The sequence below is a fragment of the Siphateles boraxobius genome, unplaced genomic scaffold (assembly GCF_051911475.1).
Source record: "Siphateles boraxobius isolate OS27281-9 unplaced genomic scaffold, OSU_SipBor_1 130, whole genome shotgun sequence".
NCBI classification, from domain to species: Eukaryota; Metazoa; Chordata; class Actinopteri; order Cypriniformes; family Leuciscidae; genus Siphateles; species Siphateles boraxobius.
Window position 1 is genome coordinate 48,677,959 of NW_027508734.1, and position 25,059 is coordinate 48,703,017.

General features: G+C 38.3%; 1 protein-coding gene across 1 annotated transcript in view; it reads left to right on the forward strand.

Annotated features, from left to right (window-relative positions):
- col25a1 (collagen type XXV alpha 1 chain) overlaps window positions 1-25,059 on the forward strand; it is a 206,830-nt gene that overhangs the window by 125,493 nt on the left and 56,278 nt on the right. Inside the window, exons 9-29 of the mRNA XM_077229671.1 lie at window positions 5,895-5,927; window positions 6,040-6,075; window positions 9,477-9,521; window positions 10,829-10,891; window positions 11,771-11,839; window positions 12,487-12,531; window positions 12,696-12,740; window positions 13,688-13,765; window positions 14,130-14,153; window positions 14,669-14,713; window positions 14,874-14,918; window positions 15,052-15,132; window positions 15,261-15,323; window positions 15,658-15,708; window positions 16,227-16,253; window positions 16,703-16,783; window positions 17,078-17,113; window positions 20,923-20,976; window positions 21,140-21,193; window positions 21,343-21,369; window positions 21,546-21,599. Of these exons, the coding sequence (XP_077085786.1) occupies window positions 5,895-5,927; window positions 6,040-6,075; window positions 9,477-9,521; window positions 10,829-10,891; window positions 11,771-11,839; window positions 12,487-12,531; window positions 12,696-12,740; window positions 13,688-13,765; window positions 14,130-14,153; window positions 14,669-14,713; window positions 14,874-14,918; window positions 15,052-15,132; window positions 15,261-15,323; window positions 15,658-15,708; window positions 16,227-16,253; window positions 16,703-16,783; window positions 17,078-17,113; window positions 20,923-20,976; window positions 21,140-21,193; window positions 21,343-21,369; window positions 21,546-21,599 (1,056 nt within the window). The remainder of the gene's footprint in view (window positions 1-5,894; window positions 5,928-6,039; window positions 6,076-9,476; window positions 9,522-10,828; window positions 10,892-11,770; window positions 11,840-12,486; window positions 12,532-12,695; window positions 12,741-13,687; window positions 13,766-14,129; window positions 14,154-14,668; window positions 14,714-14,873; window positions 14,919-15,051; window positions 15,133-15,260; window positions 15,324-15,657; window positions 15,709-16,226; window positions 16,254-16,702; window positions 16,784-17,077; window positions 17,114-20,922; window positions 20,977-21,139; window positions 21,194-21,342; window positions 21,370-21,545; window positions 21,600-25,059) is intronic.

The window sequence follows — 25,059 nt, forward strand, 5'->3', positions numbered from 1 at the left end:
TGAGTCCCAGATTGTCATGTTTGAGCTCTAAGACTATGTGCCATATTTCTAGAGAGAAGAGCACCACCATCCCAGGAGGGATGAATACCATCTCTTTTCAACAGGTCAGGTCTGCCCCAAAACTTTTCAAGTTGTCTATGAACCCTATATTATTTTGCTGACAGCCAGCCATTGAGTGAGGACAGTCTACTAAGTATCTCATCACTCCGGCGAACAGGAAGGGGGCCAGAGCGAATTACAGTGCCTGACATCATACTTGCGAGTTCACACACCTCTCTAACATTATTTTTTGTGACTGGCGAAGTCGAACATCATTAGTGCCGACGTGAATAATAATCTTAGAGAGTTTACAATTAGCATTAGCCAGCACTTTTAAATGTGCTTTGATGTCAGGCGCTCTGTCTCCCAGCAAACATGTAACTATGGTGCCTGGTGTCTCTATTTTCACGTTCCGTGTAATAGAATTGCCAATAACTATGGCACATTCAACGGGATTCTCAGTGGGTGTTTCACTGAGTTGGGAGAACCTGTTTATTGTTGTAATCGGAACGGAAGAGCTGTGTTTTGTCCCGCGACTACAGCGTCTCACGGTTACCCAGTAGCCCTGCTGCACGGGTTCTACAGGCGGTACCGAACAATGTACAGAGTTCACTAAGCTAGCCGCATCCTAACAGTATCTAAAGCCCTTCCACTCTTACTATCCTCAATTAAAGTTTGGATGTGTGCCTCTAGTTCTGAAATCTTCTCCGTCAGCCTGACTGTCTCCCTTCATTTATCATACGCAAATCCTATATTGCTGACAGAGAATGCTATACTATACATGTGACATTAAGTGCAAGTGACAATAACAGGAGAAGCAATTACTCACCGTGTTTGTTGACTGATCTTATACAGTTATTTTATGGATTCGTAAAAGGCGTGAGAGAAAAAATAAATAAAGACGGCAGGCACGGATGATGCGATCGCGCAAGAGAAAAAATAAATAAAGAAGGCATGCATGGAAGACGCGCGCGAGAAAAATAAATAAAAGATGACAGGCACGGATGGGGCGTTAAGTCAAATCACCTTTATTTATATAGCGCTTTTACAATACAAATTGTTTCAAAGCAGCTTTACAGAGATAACAGGAAAGTAAAGTTGTAATAGTATTGTTAAATTCAAAATTAAATGTTAAATGTCCCCAACTAAGCAAGCCAAAAGCCAATGGCGAATGAAGGCGAAAAAAAAGGCGACAGTGGCAAGGAACCAAAACTCCATCAGGTGACAGAATGGAGAAAAAAACCTTGGGAGAACCCAGGCTCAGTCGGGGGGCCAGTCCTCCTTTGGCCAACAAATGAACAGTGTATGATTATGATTTAGGCGGCATAATAGGTCAGAAGTCAGATTGGATCAGAACTTTCACAATATTTATCCAGTTCATCTGGTTAGGGGTCGGAGTCATCACGCCGGTACGGAGATGAGTTTGTTGAGGTGTACATGAGGCCTTCACAGTGTTGATGAGGCTGGCACTTCAGGGATGCGTTGTCGTCGTGTCCATGTGATGGTCCTTCCTCAGATCTAGATATGGCCTGGATCCGGCGGTTTGCGGTAAACCTCGGGATAAACAGAGACTAATATTAGCGTAGACGCCATCCTTCTTATGATGTACATAGTACATCAGGATTTATGGGAAGTGTTCCCGGTTCCGGCTGATCTAAACTATGCAGCCTAACATTGAATTATAGCAATCTATAATGTGTTATGTGTATGCTAAGCCAAAGAGATGTGTTTTTAGTCTAGATTTGAACTGACAGACTGTGTCTGCTTCCCGGACAATGTTAGGAAGATTGTTCCAAAGTTTTGGTGCTAAGTAGGAAAAGGATCTACCGCCAGAAGTTGATTTTGATATTCTAGGTATTATCAACTGGCCAGAATTTTGAGATTGCAATAGATGTGAAGGACAATAATGGGTTAAGAGCTCGCTCAAGTACTGCGGAGCTAAACCATTTAGTGCTTTGTAAGTAATCAGCAATATTTTAAAATGTATACGATGTTTAATAGGGAGCCAATGCAGTGTTGACAGAACCGGGCTAATATGGTCATACTTCCTGGTTCTGGTAAGAACTCTAGCGGCTGCGTTTTGGACCAGCTGTAGTTTGTTTATTAAGCGTAGAGGGCAACCACCCAGTAGAGCATTACAACAATCTAGCCTTGAGGTCATGAACGCATGAACTAATTGTTCCGCATTTGTCAATGAGAGCATATGACGTAATTTTGATATATTTTTAAGATGGAAAAATGCGCTTTTACAGATACTAGACACGTGACTTTCAAATGAGAGATTGATATCAAAGAGCACACCCAGGTTCCTAACTGACGACTAAGACTTGACAGAGCAGCCATCAAGTGTTAAACAGTATTCTAGGTTATTGCGTGTGGAGGTTTTTTGTCCAATAATTAGAATCTCTGTTTTTTCAGAATTTAGTAGTAGGAAATTACTAGTCATCCACTTTTTTATATCAGCTATGCATTCCGTTAATTTTGTGAATTGGTAAGTTTCGTTAGGTTTTGAGGAAATATAGAGCGGAGTATCATCAGCATAACAGTGAAAACTAATTCCATGTTTCCTAATGATATCTCCTAACGGTAGCATGTACAGAGTGAACAGCAGGGGTCCTAGTACTGAGCCTTGTGGTACGCCATACTGAACTTTTGACCGATAAGACATCTCTTCATTTACTGCTACAAACTGATAACGGTCAGATAAGTATGATTTAAACCATGCTAGTGCAATTCCACTAATGCCAACATAGTTTTCTAGTCTATTTAATAGAATGTTGTGGTCAATGGTGTCAAATGCAGCACTAAGATCAAGTAACACTAATAGAGAGATACAACCATGATCGGATGATAAAAGCAAATCATTTGTGACTTTAATGAGAGCAGTCTCAGTACTATGGTACGGTCTAAATCCGGACTGAAAATCCTCGCAGATAGCATTTCCTTCAAGAAAGGAACACAGTTGTGAGGATACTGCCTTTTCTAAAATCTTTGACAGAAAAGGCAAATTCGAGATCGGCCTGTAATTGACTAATTCTGTAGGATCAAGTTGCATTTTTTTAAAAAGCGGTTTAATCATAGCCAGCTTAAAGGGTTTTGGTACGTATCCTAGGGACAAAGACGAATTAATGATATTGAGAAGAGGATCTATGACCTCTGGAAGCATCTCTTTCAATCGTTTAGTCGGTATAGGGTCTAACATACAAGTTGTTGATTTAGATGAGTTAACGATTTTGCAAAATTCTTCTCCTATAGCAACAAATGAATCAAATTTTTCCTCAGGGAGACTACAATGCGATACTGTAGTAGACGGTTGCATAGTTATAATTTTGTCCCTGATATTATCAATCTTATAAGTGAAGAAATTCATAAAGTCATTATTGCTGTGTTTCTTGGAAACTTCTGGGCTTGAAGTTTTCTTTTTCGTTAGTTTAGCCACTTTTTCAAATAAATACCTAGGATTATGTTTATTTTCTTCTAATAGGGTTGAAAAATAAGCAGATCTAGCAGCTTTTAAAGCCTCTCTGTAAGCAATCGAGCTAGCTCTCCTTCGACGCAATCCGAAATACCTCTAGTTTTGTTTTCTTCCAGTTGCGCTCCATTTTTCTGGCTGCTCTCTTAAGGGCCCGGGTGTGCTCATTGTACCACGGCATTGGACTATTTTCTTTAATCTTCTTTAAGCGCAGCGGAGCAACTGTGTCTAAAGTGCTGGAAAATAGAGAGTTAAAAGTTTCTGTTGCAATATTGAGTTCTTCTAAGCTATCTGGGATGCTAAGATGATGAAACTGATCAGGAAGATTATTGATAAAGCAATCTTTCGTGGCAGAAGTGATAGGTCTAACATTTATAACACGGAGTCGGCTTTGCAGCCTTGGCTAAATGTAATTTACATGAGACTAGATAATGACCTGAGATGTCGTCGCTCTGCTGCAGTATTTAAATGGCTTCAACATCTATTCCATGTGATAATATTAGATCTAGAGTATGATTACGACAATGAGTAGGTCCTGACACGTGTTGTCTAACTCCAATTGAGTTTACAGTGTCTTTAAATGCCAATCCCAATCCATCTTTTTCATTATCTACATGTATATTAAAATCACCAACAATTAGTACTTTATCTGCAGCCAATACTAATTATGATAGAAAGTCAGCAAATTCTTTGATAAAGTCTTTATGGTGCCCTGGTGGCCTGTATACAGTAGCCAGCAGAATTCTCAAACGTGATTTATGGTTTACACTATATATTTATACATTTAGCACCAACACTTCAAAATAATTATATTTAAAACTAGATTTCTTAGTGATTTTGAAAATATTACTATAAATTACAGCAACAACTCCCCCTTTGCCTTTCGGACGAAGTTCATGTTTATAACAGTAATCTTGCGGGGTGGACTCATTTAAAGTAATGTAATCGTTTGGTTTTAGCCAGGTTTCTGTCAAACACAGCACATATAGGTTATAATCTGAAATCATATCATTGAAAGAGCCTCTATGTGATGGGATTTATCTGACCTTGGTGACGCGAGGCCTCTAGCAGACGGTCGGTTTAGCCAGTTTGTCTGCTTCCTGACCTGAGCCCCAGATTGTCATGTTTTATCTCTAAGACTATGAGCCAAATTACTAGAGAGAAGATCAGAACCATCCCAGGAGGGATGAATACCATCTCTTTTCAACAGGCCAGGTTTGCCCCAAAAACTTTTCCAATTGTCTACGAATTCTATATTATTTTGCGGACACCACTTAGACAGCCAGCCATTGAGTGAACACAATCTACTAACTATCTCATCACTCCTTCGAACAGGAAGGGGACCAGAGCAAATTACAGTGCCTGACATCGTACTTGCGAGTTCAAACACATCTTTAATGTTAATTTTTGGTGATCTCCGACTGGCGAAGTCGAACATCATTAGTGCCCACGTGAATAATAATCTTATAGAATTTATGATTAGCATTAACCAGCACTTTTAAATTTGCTTTGATGTCAGGCGCTCTGGCTCCCGGCAAACATGTGACTATGTTGGCTGGTGTCCCTATTTTCACGTTCCGTGTAATAGATTCGCCAATTACCAAGGCACAATCAACAGAATTCTCAGTGGGTGTTTCACTGAGTGGGGCAAATCGATTTGTTGTGGTAATCGGAACGGAAGAGTGGTTTTTTGATCCGTGAACAGTTAACAGTCCTTTAACAGGCTAGCAAGGTACTAGCGTGTTGTGCAGGCTAGCAAAATTTTTTGTGTTTTGTGCTAGTGATAACGATTTAGATAGAAGCTAGTAATGTCAGATTAATGTGTGGTGATGAGTAATATATAAGCAGCAATATAAACAACACGGAATGATAGTTAACATACTATATGATAGTTAACATAATGTAGTTATACAACATACAATTCAACCAAATAAGTCTGGTGGTACATATCTGGGTGCTACATATATTTTGCCATAAAAGCACGATGTAGTGACAGTCGATTACACAGCAGCTAACCTTAGATGAAGACCCTCCATGAACTTTCTGCACAATTGCTATGATAGAATATACCCAATCAAAGGCAATCTCCTTCCTCCTTTTTCCTCTTACATCCTATTAGTGTTATGGCAGCGGTGGAAGCTTTAGCTAATGGATGTTCATCTTTCCTTATTTTTTTCACTTGAGCTAATCTGTTTTGCTTGTATACTCACACAATCTGATGAGCTTTGTGCACCAGTTTAACCTTTGCATTGGCATGCTCAGCAGCATGCAGGAGCAGCAACTATAGAGAGAAGATTCTATACTTTAACATTTTTAGATGCAACAGTTTTAAATTGCTCAGTTTTGACCAAAACAAATTTACTATGAATTTTATCTCTCACAGGGTAATGCAGGATCATCTGCCGCTGGAATTAAGGTGAAACAGAACCTCAGAATTATTTTTATCTTTAAGTCCGTGTTTTTAGCAAGATCTACTTTTTCATTTTACATATACAGATGAGCACTTACAGGGATTCTTATTATTACAGGGTGAGCCAGGAGAGCCGGGACGTGGAGGACAAAAGGTAAAACTGCATACTGCACTGATTATTCACTTAAGATTGTTATTGTTTGGAACAAAGGACTGCACATGTATCTTAATAACAGCTGATTCATTTATGGAAAACACTGAGAATTTGTTTTAATAAAACATGTAGTCATTAATGATTAACCAAAAAGTATTATAGTATACTTCCTTTTTTGCACCGTATGGCTGTATGAAGCAAAGCTTACCTACTGTGAGGAATCACCGGGGGCAGTCAGGTCCATTTGCAACGTTTTATTAAGAAGAGTAGTAAGCAGGAAAAGAGTCAGACACTAGCAAGATCAACAACGAGGATTAGGCTCACACTTATCAAATCCAGGCGAGGGGTCAGGGCTGGCAGCGAGCAGAAGAGAATCCAGGGACGAAGCAGGGGGTCGAGAGACAGGCTGCAGACAACGGGATAATCAGATCAGCGGAGGTCAAACGCAGGCAGAGATAAAGGGATAAACGCTCAGAATGTTCACAGAGAAAACGAGACTTTGCACTGTTTGAGAAGTGAATGGGGCTTATATGCAGGTAGATAACAGGGTGCAGGTGCGTGAGTGATCAGTGGTGGCAGGTGTGTGAGTTGTGTCAATACTCGGGTGATGGTGCCCTCTGGTGGCCAGTGAGGGATGTTGTGGGTTCTGAGAGTGTGACACCTACATTTGCTTGCTGCTATTAAGCATGTGAATGTCAGGCACCAACCTACTCAAGAAAGAAAGTGCTTTTTTAGCGAGGTCAACTTCCTTTCCAGCCGGATTTCAGGTAAACTAATATGACTTTTAAATGCACTTTTGATTTGATGTTTTTACGGAACCTTTTAGTTTGTGCCTTACTACACCTTGGTATAGACTATTCATTTACTAAGAATCGAACTCCTCTCCTGCTCCAACATAAGCCACAAAAGCAGGATTCTACACAATGCTGTTATAGTTTGTCTACTTTGTCTTTTTTCTTTATGTTTGCATCACACTTTATTACTTGTTCTGTTTAGAATTAAAACACCGTTAGGCTTCACTGAATAATCAATCTTCTACAAAATTAATTGTGTGAATCCAAGAGAACAGCTTGAGTTCTCTTGCAGAAATGTTCATCACATTTACAGCACTTAAAAAAAGTGCTGTGTAAACATACAACTCTAAAATTGCAGTCTGGGATCTATTTAACAGCACCATTTTGAGCACCAGGCCTACTCACTTTTCACATGTGTATTTATTTCAGCAGAGCATGAGCTAATTAACAACAGAATTGTATCATGGTTACGTGGTATGTTAGTGCTTCTGAGGATTTAGTTTTTCTTCCTCTTTTCTCATGATATACTGTGTCCAAAGTAATATAATAATTAGGACTGTCAAGCGACAGTAATTTTTTTTAATCTTATTTAATTACATGATGTGCTGATTAATTAATCGAATTTATCGCCAAATTAATCACACATCAAATTTGGCATCAAATGTTGATCCCCAAAAGATAATTTAAAGGCATTATTGTGTTAAATGAGAAAAGCATCAAATAGACATTAAAAAAATAGCTTTAGAAATATATATATATATATATATATATATATATATATATATATATATATATATATATATATATATATATATATATATATATGATTCAACATATAATTTATTATACAAACGTTTAAGGTTACAACAGCCTAAACAGAAGCTACATCTAGTCAAGTCAAGTCATCCTCATTTATATAGCGCATTTTAACAATGTAGATTGTTTCAAAGCAGCTTTACAGAGATAAACATTTAATTTAAGGTAACAGAGATAAGGTAACATCTGAATTGGTATTTAGATATATTTACAGACCAAAACAGTTTGGTTACCAACATTCTTTAAAAGATCTTATTTTATGTTCCCCCCAAAAAAGAAAGTCATACAGGTTTAAAATTACACAAGGATGCGTATCCTCAAAATATGTTTTTTTTTATTTTTATTTTTTTATGGATTAATACTTTAAATTAGAAACTAAAACTGCCAGTTGGTGGCGCTAAATATCTAAATGAGCAAGTCATTAAGTCATTGAGTTCATTCATTCATTCATTCGATTCATTCAAACTCCTGATTCATTTAGGAATAAAGTAAATGGCTCTCTTTATGAATGGGCCATTGAATCATTGGTTCACCCAATTGATTCGGTTAAAATGTTGATTCATTCAGAAACTAAACACCGCTATGTGTGGCTCGGAGATGCACAACAGTTCTGCTGTGGCTTTACAGAAAATATTCTTGTTGGCAAAATTGAGACAATAACAAAACAGAAACTACTGTGTCTAAAATTTAACACAATATTAACTACATATATTTTTTAAATTGTTCAATAAAATTATATCACATTTGGACTATTTGGCACACATCACATTTGCAGAGACATTTTGAGACATTTTTGCCCTGATATCTTGACTTTGAGGGGCTTTCTAACTGCGTTCTAGGCTCCATCACGCAGTGAATTGTTTCATCACTAATAAACTGTATGAAATGTAAGATGACCTACGTAGGTCTGGGGCAGGGCTGGTGCGTTAAATGCATTAAATAATTTTATTCACATTATCTTTCCATAACTAATTAATTCAATTAAACTGTAGTAAAATATAAAACTCATCTTTGATCACCAAAATTACATATTTAAAAGATTTTTCACTGAAGAAAGGCATATTAGTTCATCATAACATCGTAATATACATCACACACCCGTTATATTGCTAAAACTACAAATCTATATCTATATCAACAGAAAAATGTACCAGGATAACCTGGCATCTCTCGAGACTCCCTGCTAGTTTGCTATTAATGATATGCTAAAGCCAGCTGCACGTTGACGTGATTGGTTACAAGGTAGTTTATGACGTCAGAAACACCAGCGATTTCAAACCGCATTTTTGAGACTGTCTTTGGTTCAGTGCAATTTTAAAGAGAAAATACTCAGCAATTGTGCTGAGTTATGAATTTGTACATGGTTTGTCTTAAAGCACATTAAAAACCCCACATAGACATATAAACAACATTAAATTTGATTTTCACCACAGGGGAATTTAACAAGTTAAATCGACAGCCTTAATAATAATATAACTATGGTCTAATGGGATTGATATTCTATTTAGCATAAGCAGAAAACGCAAATATAATTGAAGACGTGTCAGTGTGGATTGTGCATAGCTGGACCATTAATCCACAACAATCCAACTGCAACACCATTAGATAGCCAATGTGCCTCTACTTAAACTGGGGAATCTGGATGATTTTCACTTTAGAATGTAAACCAGGGCCATTATTTTGATATTGTGGCCTTAGAGGAAACCTATTGTAGTTGAGCTGGGTTTCCAGGCTCACAGCCAGTAGTGGTGGCTTGGTTTGGCTGTAATTTGTTGCACTTCTCCTACATAGGGTGAGCCAGGACTTCCAGGGCTTCCTGGACTCCCCGGGATTAAGGTAAATGTTGTGTCTTCATGCCTAAAACCCCTCCCCATACCCAGCAGCTTGTCAACGGATGCCATGTCTATAGACTCCGTAACACTTGTTGAAGTACAACTGTATTGTTTCCATATATCTTTCACATTAACCTGTATGGCTTCAATTAGTTATTGCATTTGAATGGAGTGTGTTTTACATCGGCTTATTCAAATGCACGTTATCAGGATTCATTGATTATGGATTCATCCATTAATGATTCATCAGTGAATCAGACAATTACTTGACCCAGTTTATCTTTGCATTCATGTAAAGACTTGTCTCGGAGTAAGATTTAACACTACAGAAATTAGATGTCTGACTTATTTCATTGCTATTTTTAAGCTTCAGCCTTTATTTTCACAAAAAAAATATTTGTGTCGCTGGCTTGTATTATATTTCAAACAGTCTCCACAACAATCAAACAAACCCCCTGAGAATGTGTCATACAATCATACAGTACACACTTTACCAGAGTCACTTAAAGTCATTCAACCACTTGGTGTTTTGTAATGGAACTTTCTTTTTTGCCTTCTGAACTGAAAATTAAAAGCTGATTGCAGATGTTTATGTTCCAAATTGGAAAACAATATTTTTTAAAATAATGAGAAAATGAGTGGAAATTCACTGGAGCGATGGATTTCTCCATAGTTCCATAGTTTGTAATGCAAAGAATGCTCAAACCGGCATGGGCTAATGCTTGTTGCTGTTTTGGTTTGTTTGCCTGTATTCTTTTGTAAGCCTGCAGCCTATTGGCCTTGTAAAAATCCCATCCATTTTATGGTTTTACTTAGAGGCTGAAGGCTGTGGATGCTAACATTGTACTAAAATGGTGCTCTAATGTTTTTTTGAGACCCTTACATGTGCACACTGTGTTCATTCATTGAATAAGAGAGGTTAGAATGTTTGATTAAATGGCACTATCACGTCGAGGAGTTTATTATTATTATATTAGCAACATTCCTTTTCTCGTGTAGTAACATGAACTAACACATAATTTCTCTTAAATAAGAATTTTATATGAATGTTAGTTGCCATAATAGCAGATGAGCAAATATTTTATGACAAAAGCCATTTGCAGGTTTTAATTAGAATCTAGACAATTATTAACTCAAATTAGTCCAAAAAAAAGACTGTTGGCTTGATACTGTATGACGTGAATGCTTTGGAAAGTTGTTTGTCTAAAATGCTTCGCTTTTTTTATTCAGAGTGTAAGTTGATTTAGTTGTGAATACTTAACTTGAGTCCTATGACTGAAAGATAATTCCATTTGTGGCTTCTGTATGCAGGGTGAACCTGGTTTCTTTGGGCCTCAAGGTGAGCCTGGGCTTCCAGGCCTGCCAGGAACTAAGGTGGGTTTGTAACACCACCAGTTGTGGTAAATCGCAGTTTAATGTGATGGTCGTGGTTTGTGGTTTCATTAAGATATATTGTGCTCTGTTAAGGACTATAAATTAACAAACAACAAATGACTACAAAAGTTTGTTCAATATGTATGGGATCACTACTCTGCAAACTCTTATTGAGAGAAGATTTAATTTTAACTATTATTACCAGATTTTTATGATTAGTTAGATTATTAAGCCAATGTACATATTAAGTTAGTATTTGATTAAAGGTGTGGTTTATGTAAAAGGCAGTGCAGAGAGGCATCTATGAAGAGACTCCAGTCAGTGCCTGTCAAGATATAGCATGTGCTGTCATACTGCCCTCTACAGGACATTTAAATGAAATCAGTATAAATGAAGGAGAGAGTAAAGAGTAAAGTCTATTTCAGTGGCTCTCAACCTCTTTGACTCCATTCCCCTGCTTTGTCCAAGGCAATATTCGAAGCTGACATGAACTAAACAAACTCAAAAATACTGTTACTGTTTTGTTTTTTAGGTGTTATTTAAGATTGTTAATATAACAAAAATTTAATAATGTTAAGACTTACTGGGGCCCCCCTGGAAGTTTTGCAGAGGCCCCTGGTGGGACTTGGCCCCCTGGAAGTTTTGCAGAGGCCCCTGGTGGGCCTTGGCCCCCTGGTTGAGAACCAGAATGTGCAAATTCTACTTGTTCTGTAAAATTATAGTATCTACGTGTCCACCTTTAAGCTGGAGTTTAGCTGGTCATCTCTAAAAACCAGCAGAGCAGACCAGCTTATTCAGACTGAGAGATCAGTTTGAAAGTTTCATCTTAGGCTTTTTTATTATAGGAAAGGCTGTGATAAAGAATATCACTTTTTGTAGGGAGAGAGAGGAGAACCTGGACCTTCTGGCAAGGGTGAACGTGGTGAGACAGGTCCCGTAGGACACAAGGTAAGATGAGCAGTAAATATGTGCTTTTAAGTTTTCATCTAATGATGGGAAAAGCCATTTATGTAGAATAAATTCCCTTGTAAGTTCCCTGTATGGGCCCATTGTCAAACATGACCACAGAGGTTACTCTGACTTAATTGTGTGTGTGTGTGTGTGTGTGTGTGTGTGTGTGTGTGTGTGTGTGTGTGTGTGTGTGTGTGTGTGTGTGTGTGTGTGTGTGTGTGTGTGTGTGTGTGTGTGTGTGTGTGTGTGTGTGTGTGTGTGTGTGTGTGTGTCAGTATAAACAAGGCAAGACACGTTAAACATAAGGAATCCCAACTACATATCAGATAAATGCCATTAATTTACAGGCAGTCTGCATTTCCAGAGCTCAAATATCAATCTTTAATTGGTACCTCAAAAAATCTCGGGCTGGAAATGTTATATGGTGTAAACCACATTACCACCTATGTAATTCTCAAGGGGGGCTTTGAAAAGGGAATAGACATTTCTTTGTTTTAGCACCAGCATTTAATCTTGTTATTGCTCTTCCAGTACCATGAACAATGATTAACCTGACCACACTCAGATCCGTAGATATTTTATCAGGTTGCTTCCAAATATGTTGTTAAATGATAAATCTTTAACTGTCTTTAAATAATTGTAAGGGAGAACAGGGGGAACCAGGAGCATCAGGCCTGAAAGGTTCAAAGGTCAGTTTCATTAAGCCATGCATAAGAAAGTAAAAAATAATTCAAATTTGAAGCTAAAATCTTAAAACAAGGAACATGTGTTACATATTACTATAACAAATAAAAAAATATTCAACTGTCTTAAATGACTAAATATAATCTCTGTCCATAATTTACAATTGCAGGGGGATGCAGGAGACAAAGGTGGTGAAGGCCCAACGGGATCACAAGTGAGTAAAGTCAATAAATGTCTACAAATTACTTTTTGACAACTCTGACTAGCAAATGTAACACTGACCTATAAATTAGCTTTATTCTGACATCAGTTGATTGCTGTTGAGTATAAACTTCATCATTATCTTTCAGAGTGTAAAATACAGAAGAGTATACAGAATTGAATGTTTGCTCCCAAATATGAACTTGTCATGCTGACGTAATTGGGTTAAGGTTGGTCTTGACTGAATGAAACCAGAAAGGGCAGGATTTATTGATTATTCACAAATCCAGGGCATTATGCAATGAAACAAGTTGGTAAATAAGCTAAAGTCAATAAATGAGTGACTGTGGAAGGAAAAATAACTGTGATGAAGTTCCTGAAGTAAAGTTCTCACATGAAAGGACTATAAAGCTGTTAAAGGAATTGATATTTTGTGATGGTGTGAAGTTATTATTTGAAATGTTGGTAACACTTTACAACAAGGTTCATTAGTTAACATTAGTTGACTTCATTAGTTAGCATGAACTAATAATGAACTGCACTTATACAGCATTTATTCATCTTTGTTCATGTTAATTTTAACATTTCTACTAATACTTTATAAAAATCTTGTTAACATTAGTTAATGCACTGTGAACTAACATGAACAAACAATAAACAGCTTTATTTTTATTAACTAACATTAACAAAGATGAACAAATACAGTAACAAATGTATTTTTAGTTCATGTTAGTTAATACATTAAATAATGTTAACTAATGAACCTTATTGTAAAGTGTTACCGAAATGTTTACTATTTCAAGCAAATTATTTGATTAAGCACATTGGTTTGCTTTGAACTAGTCTGGGTTTCTATGATAATGAGGTACGAGAAGCTTCAAAATGAGAATATTGTCGCAAGACAATTATTGTTCTGGCATTTACATTTCCGCACTCAATAAAAATATAATTGTTATTCAGGGGCCACCTGGGGAGAAGGGTGAACAGGGTACAACTGAAATCATAGACTACAATGGAAACATTCAAGAGGCCCTTCAGGTTAGTGGAATCATGTCTATGACCTTTCATTGGAAATAATATTTCTAACCTGTTATAAACTGCGTAAATTAGGACAGCTACTTTCACAACACAAACCAAAGTGCCCAATTCATATTTTCTGCTAAAGTAATTGATAATAATTATGACATAAAATAAGGATTTACATAAAATTTCACACTGAATTGACTTCACAATAACTTAGATAAACACCCAAAAATGCATAATGGATAAACATCTGTAGCAGTGGTAGTGGTATTGGTATTGGTAAAATAACTGGCACAGACAAAAAATATGACACACAGGTTGGTCTTGTGCATACCTGTAATCTTATCTTTTACCTTCCCTTCTTCCTGACTGCCTACAGAAGATAACTACTATTACAGTTACGGTAATGCACCTCTGCTTTGTCTGTGTGTTATATATATGAGTGCTGTATTTTGCTCAGCATGAATTCAACACTACCATACATACACGTTTCACCCCTAATTCTGCCAATTCTCTTACCAGTGCCTTATTTACAGAATATTGTGTCTTGCTGTGCCAATGTTCGTTAACACTTGTTTTATCTGATTTGAGATTAAGACTTATCTCCTATGTAACAAGGATCAAAGTAGATCTGAATGTGGTTCAGGCCCTTTCTCAGCTATATGTATTCAGAGTGCTCTGATTGGACCAGTCCAATAAAACCTATGCGTGTTAACATAGAAAGTGAGAAATGACACATGGCCTCCCACATTCTCACGTGTCATGTTTCATATGTAACAAAAAAAGTGTAATAAACGTGTCCCTTGTGCTCTAAGTGTATTTTTTGTTTAATTATGTGGATCTACACACAAAACTATTTGGGGAAATTGCTAAATGAATTTTTCTTGTTTTCTTTCTTTTTGTGTGTGTGTGATTTAGGGCCCCCCTGGACCTCCTGGGCCAGTTGGACCAAAGGGAATGAAGGTAACCATATAATTTATTAACAAAGTGGACATTATGAGCAGTTAAATGAGGTTCTTACGTAAGAGTCTAGCATGTATGAGCTTGTGACTACAACCTTTTGAAGACAAAGATCACAATGTGACTGAAGTCCATTTCAGTGAAATATTATTGCTTTTCACAGGGTGATCAGGGCGTTCCTGGACTTCCTGGACTGGATGGAGAAAGGGTAAGAGGACCAAAATGTTCCTACTGTATATAGCTTTTATTGTCTGTCAACTGACCCTTATCTAAGCACAATTTCACAATATCTTTTTATATAATAATTTATCACAATTAATATAATCCACACATGTTGTTAGGGTCACAAAGGTTCTAAAGGTGATATGGGTATCCCTGGAATATCAGGAGAAAAGGGATCAGTGGGTCTTCCTGGCTTACAGGTAAAATGTTCTGAGCATGAGATATGTTGATACTTGTGATATTAATCATAACGTAAAATGTATGATCTTGAATAGGCCTAATGGCTTGTCAAATTATTTAAGTCATGGCTCCATAATGTTGCCTGCAGGGTGTGAATGGTCTGAAAGGAGACAAAGGAGACGCTGGCCTGCCTGGACCTCAGGGACCCTCAGTAAGTACAGCCAAAATAGTGTCCAACCAAAATGTGAATTTAGTATACATGCGTAGTCTTTTGTCTAACTCACAGTCAGTAACAGCTGTAGACAACTAGTATTTATCAGAGTGACAGTTTGAATGGTGTCAGTGCATGTTCTGAGAGTAAATGTTTTATCATCAATTTACATGTATGATGTCAAATCACTTTACCTTAAATTGGGCCTTACTGTTGAGGTATAATTGAGGGTCATATTATTTAAACAGCTTCTCCATCTTTGTGCCCTGTTGTCCCTCATGTCTTCTGTGTATATTTCACTTATGGAATTTTTTTATCTTGCTCGCATTAACAGATTATTGGGCCCCCTGGAGCACCTGGTCCACATGGTCCACCTGGACCCATGGTGAGTTAAAGATGCCTTGCACAACAGAAAAAGTATAAAATGGTAATCATTTTAAGATAATCTATTCTTGGCCAACTGGCATTTTTTCTGCCAAAATTTAGTGACATTTATGCTTGAAGCAACAACAATTTGCCAGTCGTAATATATTACATTTATTAAGTTTAACTTCATCTTGTTTTAAGGAATGTTTAGATTTATTTATTATTTTAGCAATGGATATATCCAAATAGCCTATAAGCATCACAAAAAGTATTCTTTGCCCCTGTTCTCTATACATTCAGACAGTTATGAAAGTCTGCAATGTATTGTCATGTTATTCCAGACCTTCAAACTTAGTGCTTCAAATTATAAGGACTGAGTGAGTGAGTGAGTGAGTGAGTGAGTGAGTGAGTGAGTGAGTGAGTGAGTGAGTGAGTGAGTGAGTCAGTCAGTCAGTCAGTCAGTCAGTCAGTCAGTCAGTGAGTGCGTGAGTGAGTGAGTGCATGCGAGAGAGTTATTAATGCTGTGTTGTGTTGCAGGGTCCTCATGGATTCCCTGGCCCAAAGGTACTTCATTACTGGCTGGAGCATATCTGCGCTATAGCTGATATCAGTGTCACAGGCATGCCTGGCTCTTAAGTTTGTTGCTAATTAATTAATTTCAAGTTAATGCCTTTCTGAATTACCACATTTGGTGTTTTAAGGCATGCTGCATACTTGGCATGAATTGTTCATAGAGCAAACCGCCTTCTGTCAAACATGAAAATAGTTACTTTCCCAGTGTTAGTTTGGACATACAGAATGCTTTGAGACTTGCAGCAGGTCTTCTCATCACTTTGATCTTAACTCCCACTGTGTTTTTTTAGTCACTGTAGTCATCCAAGTCTTTGTAGACTATCAGGTGCAAATTCAGGAGGATTTCAACCTGTGATATTTGTCCAAAAATCAAAAGACAAGATGCTTCTGAGTAAATGTTACAGAGCATTCCCTAAACTGTTGTCTGTACACCTATTTAGGGGGAACCAGGGTTGCATGGTCTCAAGGGACTGCGAGGGGAGACTGGGTATAAGGGTGACAGAGGACCACTGGGTCTCCCTGTAAGTACACTACAGCCGTGCATCCTAGGATCTAAGTGCTTTATCCCCACTTATTTTGACTCAACATCTTCTAACCTTTACCACATTCCCCACTGTCCATTTGTTTGCTGTTATAAATTAATGTTTTCATTGTCGTGACTTGTGCAGACAACCAAGCCTCATGTGCTGCCCCTTAAACTTTGTGTATTGGTTAAACATCTATTTGTTTATCTTTGTTAACAGCTGTTAAGTTTTCATTCATCACGTTCTAATTGCACTTTTCAAACCTCCATTCATACTTCCATAATTGCACAGGGAGCATCTGGCTTGGATGGCAAGCTGGGACCCAGGGTGAGTCTCAAGCCATGTTTCACCAACCCCCCTATCCCCCTCCACCCAAAGCCTCCTACATCTTAAAAAATACCAAAATGGGTCATGTGTGACACATTTATGGTGAATGGGGAATGTGGTTAGACTCATTATTGGTAATGCTTCATCAATGTTCAGCTCTATGTGACAGTGAAAGATCAAACAACAAGAGTTACTCTGTTTTTCTGCTGACGAGTTTGACATTAACACTGATTTAACACTCACTCATCCATTAACATTCTATTTATTATTGATGTTCATCCGTGTATTTATTTTGGTATTTGCATGATTAATTGCTAAAGATAAAGTCTGCGAAAAAAAATTACATGAAGAGCTGATTGCTCAAAATTATGGTCTGCTTTTCTGAACTGTGTTGACATGTGCCACAGTCATCGTCTGCACCAGTCTGTCTTCACTTCCCAGAATCCTCCTTGTCTCCACACCAGAACTCACTCCCTCAATTACCCACCTGTTCCTCGTCTTCGACATCCGTGTCACCAGTGATCACCTTGTTATGTATGATTTGTGCTTGTATTTAGTTTGCTTCAGTTCAGTCAGTCCTCGTCGGTTCTTGTTATTGTTACAGTGTTTTTGTGCGCGCTAACCTTCTGCCCGTCAACCCGTCTGCCTGTTTGTACGTGTTTGGAAGTAATTATTAGTAAACGTTTGTATTGGAGCCTTTTGACTCAGTCTTTTCTTTAACCCGCACCACAACAGTGACAGAAGAACCGACCGCCCTATGGATAAAGGGGTGCAAATAATCGTCTTGGCATAGAGAAGCCAACACTTCCTCTCGTTCGTCAAGGGGTTTCTCTTTGTCCGCACTGCCTTCCACAGCACCCTTGACGACGAGAGGTTGTGTACCTTGTTCTAGATCAGGGCCACTTCTCACCATCAGATCGACCTCCCAGACACCACCGGACTGAACTGGAGGGAGACTGTTATCCGGTGTCTGGAGAGCTTCAATCCCCGATCTGGAACACAACCTGCCAGCCCAGAGCCCTCACCGCTGGTCATGTCCAGCCCAGAGCCCTCACCGATGGTGCAGAGACTGTTCACGTCTCGTCTGCCCACCCAGAGACTGTTCACGTCTCGTCTGCCCAGCCAGAGACTGTTCACGTCACGTCTACCCAGCCAGAGTGACCAGAACTCCGCCTCAGCCCAACAGTCCAGTCACGTCTCCTTGGGTCCTACCTCCTTCTGCTCCCCGGTGGCCCTTCAGTGCACCAGTTCTGCCAGGCTCCCTTGTCCCCCCGGATCCACCTTGGTCACTCGTCCACCTTCCTTCACCTCTGGACTGCACTCCTCTGGCTTCACCGCCATCTTCCCCTTTGGTCCACACTCCCTCTGTCTTCACTGCACCCTTCTGCATCCTGCACCTCAGTCGCCTGAGCCGGCCGCCCCGCCATGTCCTGCTGGATCTTCGGCGTCGCCTGGTCTCGTCGGCTCTCCGGCTCCACCCAGGTCTCCTTTACCACCTGCTCCGCCCCCGTCAGTCGGCGCCCTGGAGTCTTCAGCCCCGCCTCCTCCATGGCTCCTCCCTTTGTTGTCTCCACCATGGCCACCCGAAGGGTCTTCACCACCATGGCCGCCAGAAGGGTCTTCATCGCCTTGGCCACCTACACAGCCTGCTCCGCCCTGGCCGTCTGCACAGCCTGCTCCACCTTGGCCTCCTGCACAGCCTGCTCCGCCCTGGTCACCTGCACTGCCAGCTCCACCCTGGCAGCCTGCTCCGCCCTGGCGGCCTGCTGCCCCCGTTAGGCCATGCCATAATCAGCCTTTAGGGTGCACACCCCCCCATCCCTGTCTATCTTCTACGGCGCGAGGTCACGCCTTTTTGAAGGGGGCGTAATGTCACAGTCATCGTCTGCACCAGTCTGTCTTCGTCTGCACTTCACTTCCCAGAATCCTCTTTGTCTCCACACCTGAACTCACTCCCTCAATTACTCACCTGTTCCTCGTCTTCATCATCCGTGTCACCTCTATGATCACCTTGTTATGTTTGATTTGTGCTTGTATTTAGTTTGCTCAAGTTCAGTCAGTCCTCGTTAGTTCTTGTTATTGTTACAGTGTTTTTGTGTGTGCTAATCTTCTGCCCGTCAACCCGTCTTCCCATTTAAAACTGTTTGGAAGTAATTATTAGTAAACGTTTGTATTGGAGCCTTTTCAACCCGCACCACAACAGTGACAGCATGCAAGTTTTGGTAATGCTTTACATAACAGCCCAGAAAGTACTGCGTAATTAAGATGAATTTACAGCAAAACTTTCTTTCTTTATATTATACCTATAAAGTACTTACATGTAAGCATAAGGGAACAATATGTAAAAGTTTGGGAATTAAGGGGTAACAACCAGGAGAATTAACATATTATTTATACTGCACGTATTTTAGAACTAAGGGGTACTTTTTCTACTATTATAATACAATAATCTTACATTTCGGTGCAATTTAGCCAGAACAAACGTTTATGTAATAATAGTATACCAATACATACTGTATAGGCTTTTTAAAAATTACAGGGTACATATCTGTGCATTTATACAGTAATTTATTTATTTATTTATTTATTTTTGGATAGCAAAAGTGCAGATGTTTTAGTTTGTGCTTACATGTTTCAAGGCAAGTAAAAATAAAACGATTGCAATTTTTTTTAAAATACTGGAGAAATATACTCTTGTTTCATATAGTCATAGGGTAAGTGTGACATTGCGGGCTATAAATTAAAGGGCTATAAATTAAAGCGGTGCTTGTTACCCTCTTGTAGTTCCAAGGTAAGTGTGACATTGCGAGCTGTAAATTCAAGGGGTGCTTGTTACCCTCTTGTTTCATTTAGTTATGTATTTGAAATATAAAGTTTGGTCCCACTTTATATGAAGTGGCTTTAAGTACTATGTACTTACATTGAAATTAATAATTTGATACAATGAACTTATTGTGTACATACATGTTGTATTACATTGTACTTATATTTTGAAAATACCAGCTTGTAATTACAGCTGTAATTAATTTATGTAATTACATTTGTAATTACATAGTTGACCCTTCCCTTACACCTTAACTTACCCTTAAACCTACCAATAACACGACACCTGACCCTAACCTTACCCATATCACACCTCAATAGCAGCAAAAGTGTTTTACAATACAACCTGAACACAATAAGTGCATTGTACTTATTTTTCAATGTAAGTACATAGTACTTAAAGCCACTTAATATAAAGTGGGACCAAAAGTTTATTTTAAAAAATGTTTTAGATGAATAAGAAGTGTTAAGTCTGTTTTGAAATAAAGTTGTTTTTTCAAATAAAGGTTTCTGAGTATGTATTTTTATACTTACCAAGTATATGGAACAAGAGGGTAACAAGCACCACTTTAATTTACAGCCTGCTTTAATTTAAGCAAAAGTTGCAATAGTTTTATTTTTCAGTGCACTTTTGTTAAAAAAAAAAACTGTATAAATGCATAGATATATACCCTGTAATTTTTTTAAAAGCCTATAAAAGGTATGCTGTGTATGTTCTCACTAAATTGCTCTCAAATGTAAGATTGTTGTACTTACAGTATAAATAATTTGTTAATTATCATGGTTGTTACCCCTTTATTCCCAAAACTGTACATATTGTTCCCTTATACTTACATGTAAGTACTTTATAGGTACAATATAATTACCGAAAGTCACACTGTAAATTTGTTTTAATTATGCAGTACTTTAAGGGCTGTTATCTAAAGCGTTACCCACGTTTTTTTATAAAACCAGATTCAAAACCTCATACACTCTCTTATTTATAGGGTATGGACGGACCAATCGGGGCTCCTGGTCTAGCAGGTCCGAAAGGAGATGGAGTAAGTTATTTTATTTTGTTTTATTTAGGTTTTTATGTTTGTTGCTGTTTTTGTTGCTTTCTTAGCTGGATAATTGTGTGCAATTACAAAAATGAGGATAGAAACTATGCATGAATACAATACAACATATTGTTTATATAAAAGGTGTTGTTCAATGTCACAGGGTGAGAAGGGTGATGTTGGTGATCCTGGACCCAGAGGGCCATATGGGTTACCTGTAAGTACTCAAATAGTTTTTAATGTTTAATAAAAAAAAAAAAACATTGATAATTATTTGCCAATTCAATAATGATCACAATATTCACTATTCTCGTTCCAAAGAATATTATTTATTTTTTGTTTATTTTTCTTCCTTGTTTTTTGAAGGGAGCTGCTGGAACACCTGGAATGGATGTGAGTTGTCGATCTTAATGTTCTGCTTGTGTGTTGACGCTTGTCATTTGTTTTCTGGATAACGTCCTGCAACTGTTGTGCCCTCTAGTAGCTCTAAACAAATTCAGTGAAGTTCTTTACCCCTGAACCGATGAGCCTCCAAGCATTTGTAATTACTTGAAGTTGTATTTTTACAGGGGTTACCAGGCTTAAAGGGAGACAAGGGCGATGTGGGGGAAAGAGGAGAAAAGGTGATTGTGACACAGATGTTCTGAAACAGGGAATTAACCTTTTGCTCTCTTATTGATTAGATCTGATGTCAATGGACATTTACAAAGCAGCTCAGGCAAAGAGGTCTTCATATAGATTAGATTTTTTTTTGGTACAATAGGAAAATAGCAACATTTATAGTTGCAGGAAAAAGTATATGAACTCTTTGACTTTCTGCATAAATTACCATTAATCACATAATTTAATCTGATCTTCAGTTAAGCAAAACAAAAGCCTAACATGGTTTACATGTAAAAAAAAAAATATCACATTTAAGGGTGCACACACTTTTCCCCCCCTACGTGAATGTTTACTTGGGGTGTGTAATGGTACACGCATTTATCACACAACGAAAATATTTGTTACAAGTCTTTCGGTTCGGTATGCATGTGTACAGAAAGAATACAGTGTTGTTTTAACCACAGCATGTGCGGAACATAATTTCAAACCCCTATGGTAACTTCGGTTAAATAGTTTTCTCGTTTTTGTCTTCAAAATTTGATATAATTTAAAATAATTTATTACATAATTGCCCTTTCCCATGAACATAAACTAATCTCATGTTGTTTTTTCACACTTTGTTCTAATTCGCCAAATAGAAATACCATAAAACCAATATGGATAAACAGCTTGAATATTCAATCCCTACATGGGAGCAGGAATGAAACGGCCCTTTCCACTGATTGGTCAACCAAACATCAAAACATAACATTTTCCTCAGTTTTGCGCAACAGAAGAATAGACTTCCGCTGATTCAGTTGAACGGATTCTTAAAGCGCTTATTGCAAACTACATTTCATCTCTTTCAGAGACAACCAAACTAAAGAATGGCTTGACACAAACCGCACTGCATCTAGACAGGGCTTTCTTCTGTGTAGACATATGGCTAACTACATGTGCCAGAGAAATAGGTTAATAAATGTGATTATTTTAAAGATATAAAATATGAAACTCATCTATGTTCCTCAACAGTTTTCAGCATTTGGTCCCATCCCAACATGTCAAAAATCTAGCAAGTGGTACTCATTACAGAGTCAAATGACGACTAGCTCCTCCTCTAAGGAGCTCCAATGGGGTGGGATTAGTCCAGCTCCTCCTCTCTTGAGCTCCAAGGGGGTGGAAGGATAGAGTTGTGGGTAGGGTTAGGATGTGGTTGGATATTCTAGCTCCACCCATTAGACCCAAATTACACTCACTCCTCCTTCCTGGAGCTCTAGCAAGGAGGAGCTACCTGTAAGCTCCACCCATTTGTTCTGCAGTGAGCAGTTTCTCAAATCGAGCTCTTCCCGTCCAATGAAGAATCTTTCGTCCTTGAGAAATCTTTGCGGAAAACCTCTGCCGTTATCAGGCCATCAGGGCTTCAGACCAAACCAGAGGTGGAAAGTAACTAATTACAAATACTTTCGTTACAGTACTTGAGTAGATTTTACGATTTTTTCTACTTTCTTTAGTATAATTAAATTGTGGTACTTTTACTTTTACTTGATTAGAATAAAAATAAAGTATTCAACTTCGCATTTATTTTTTGAAAGCGAAGCCATGGGGTTTTGTAAGAAAACTACCCATATTTTTAACTATATAATCTTAAATAACTACCTTCAGCCAGGCGACCGTAATTATATTACGCAAATGGACTTGCGCCACAAGAGTGACCCCGGACACATGTATGACGTAGGATGTAGGAGTATAATAAGCTTAGACACCTCTCGCGGTTTAAACAAATAGGGCTGAGCAACAAACTGATGCTCCTCTTTTATTATATAGAAATCCTCCGACATTTCTATTCAAAATTGCTAATTCGCGTCCAAGGTTTTGTTTTGCTCTTACCTCTGAGCTTCCACGTTCGTCATTATGCTGTGCGTCGGAAGCTAGAGATTATAGTTTATAAAGTTTTAAATATGGGTATTTTCCTTACACAAACACATGGATTCACTTCAGAAGGTCTTTATTAACCCCCTGGAGTAAAATTGAAGCACTTTTATCAAGAATGGATGCACTTTTTTGTGCTTCTCCAGCCTGCCATTATAAAGCTGGGAAGAGCCAGGACATTTTCTAATATAACTCTGATTGTATTCGTCTGAAAGAAGAAAGTCATATACACCTGAGTAAATCATGGGCTAATTTTCCTTTTTGGGTGAACTATCCCTTTAAAGACATACATCATTCTTTATGAAAATACCTGAGATATCTTGATAAACACAGATATATTATCACTATCATGTGTTTATCTTCATGTTTCATCAGTCAAAATGTCTCTATTTGCATGTTATTATATCCATATAAGGCTTATATACTAGAAGTTTAATACTTCTATAAATCTCACCCCTGGACTCTGCGCGAGATATGAATTAGTACAGGGCTTCCAGTATGAATGTAACAGATATGACATGAGAGTGTATCTCACACTATCGCTGTATCAGCTGTATAGCTATCTCTATCATCACCCCATTTTGGGTAAAATAGAAAAATAATGACTGACTTCCGGTTATGTATGGCGAGGTGCTAAAAGGTCGCAACTTTTTAGCTCTGCTGTTAGCATGTAATTAATCCTACAATACCAACCAGAAGTGTATATAAAGCTAAGCAACAAGTACATAAGAGTACAGGGAATTAAAATGTCACGTAAAGGTGGCACAAAAGACAAGAAAAAAGCATGAAACGAAGACGAACACTCCGAGGGTGAAGAAATTAGTGACGCTATGACAACTATGGAAGACGGCCTTGACGAAGGAGATGGTGAAGTAACTTCGGGCGAAAATAATCGGGATATCACGAAAGCCATAATTTCTATAGATAGATAGATTCGATAGATGGTGTGCAAACAACAATTACGGAGGTAAGAAAGGAGATACAGGAATGCACAGGGCGCATAGAGCACGTGGAACAACGTATTTCTGATGCTGAAGACAACTTTAATATATATATATATGTAATATATATATATATATATATATATATATATATATATATATATTATATCCAAAGTGAGCACATTGGAAAGCACCGTTAAAACTCTTTCAAACAAAGTGGAAGATTTAGAATGCAGAAGCCGACGGAACAATGTGAGACTGGTGGGCCTACCGGAAAAAGCAGAGGGCCTGGACACGGTTACATTTCTTGAGAAGTGGATACCAGAGGCTTTAGGAATGGAATCGCGGGAGACATTGGTAATCGTGCGGGCTCACCGAATCGGCACTCTGACAAATAACGACTCGCGCATGACACGACGAGGACACTGATTATGAAGTTCTTGAATTTCAAAGACAAGGAGCGAGTATTAAAGATAGCCAGGATCAAAGGGAATGTTCTTTACAATAACAAACAAGTCCATTTTCATCCAGACCTCTCCACTGGTGTTCACAAGATGCAGCGCGAATATGATGATGTGCGAAAGAAGGTGCGAGACAAGGGTATTCATAAGCTCAGAATCATCTTTACAGC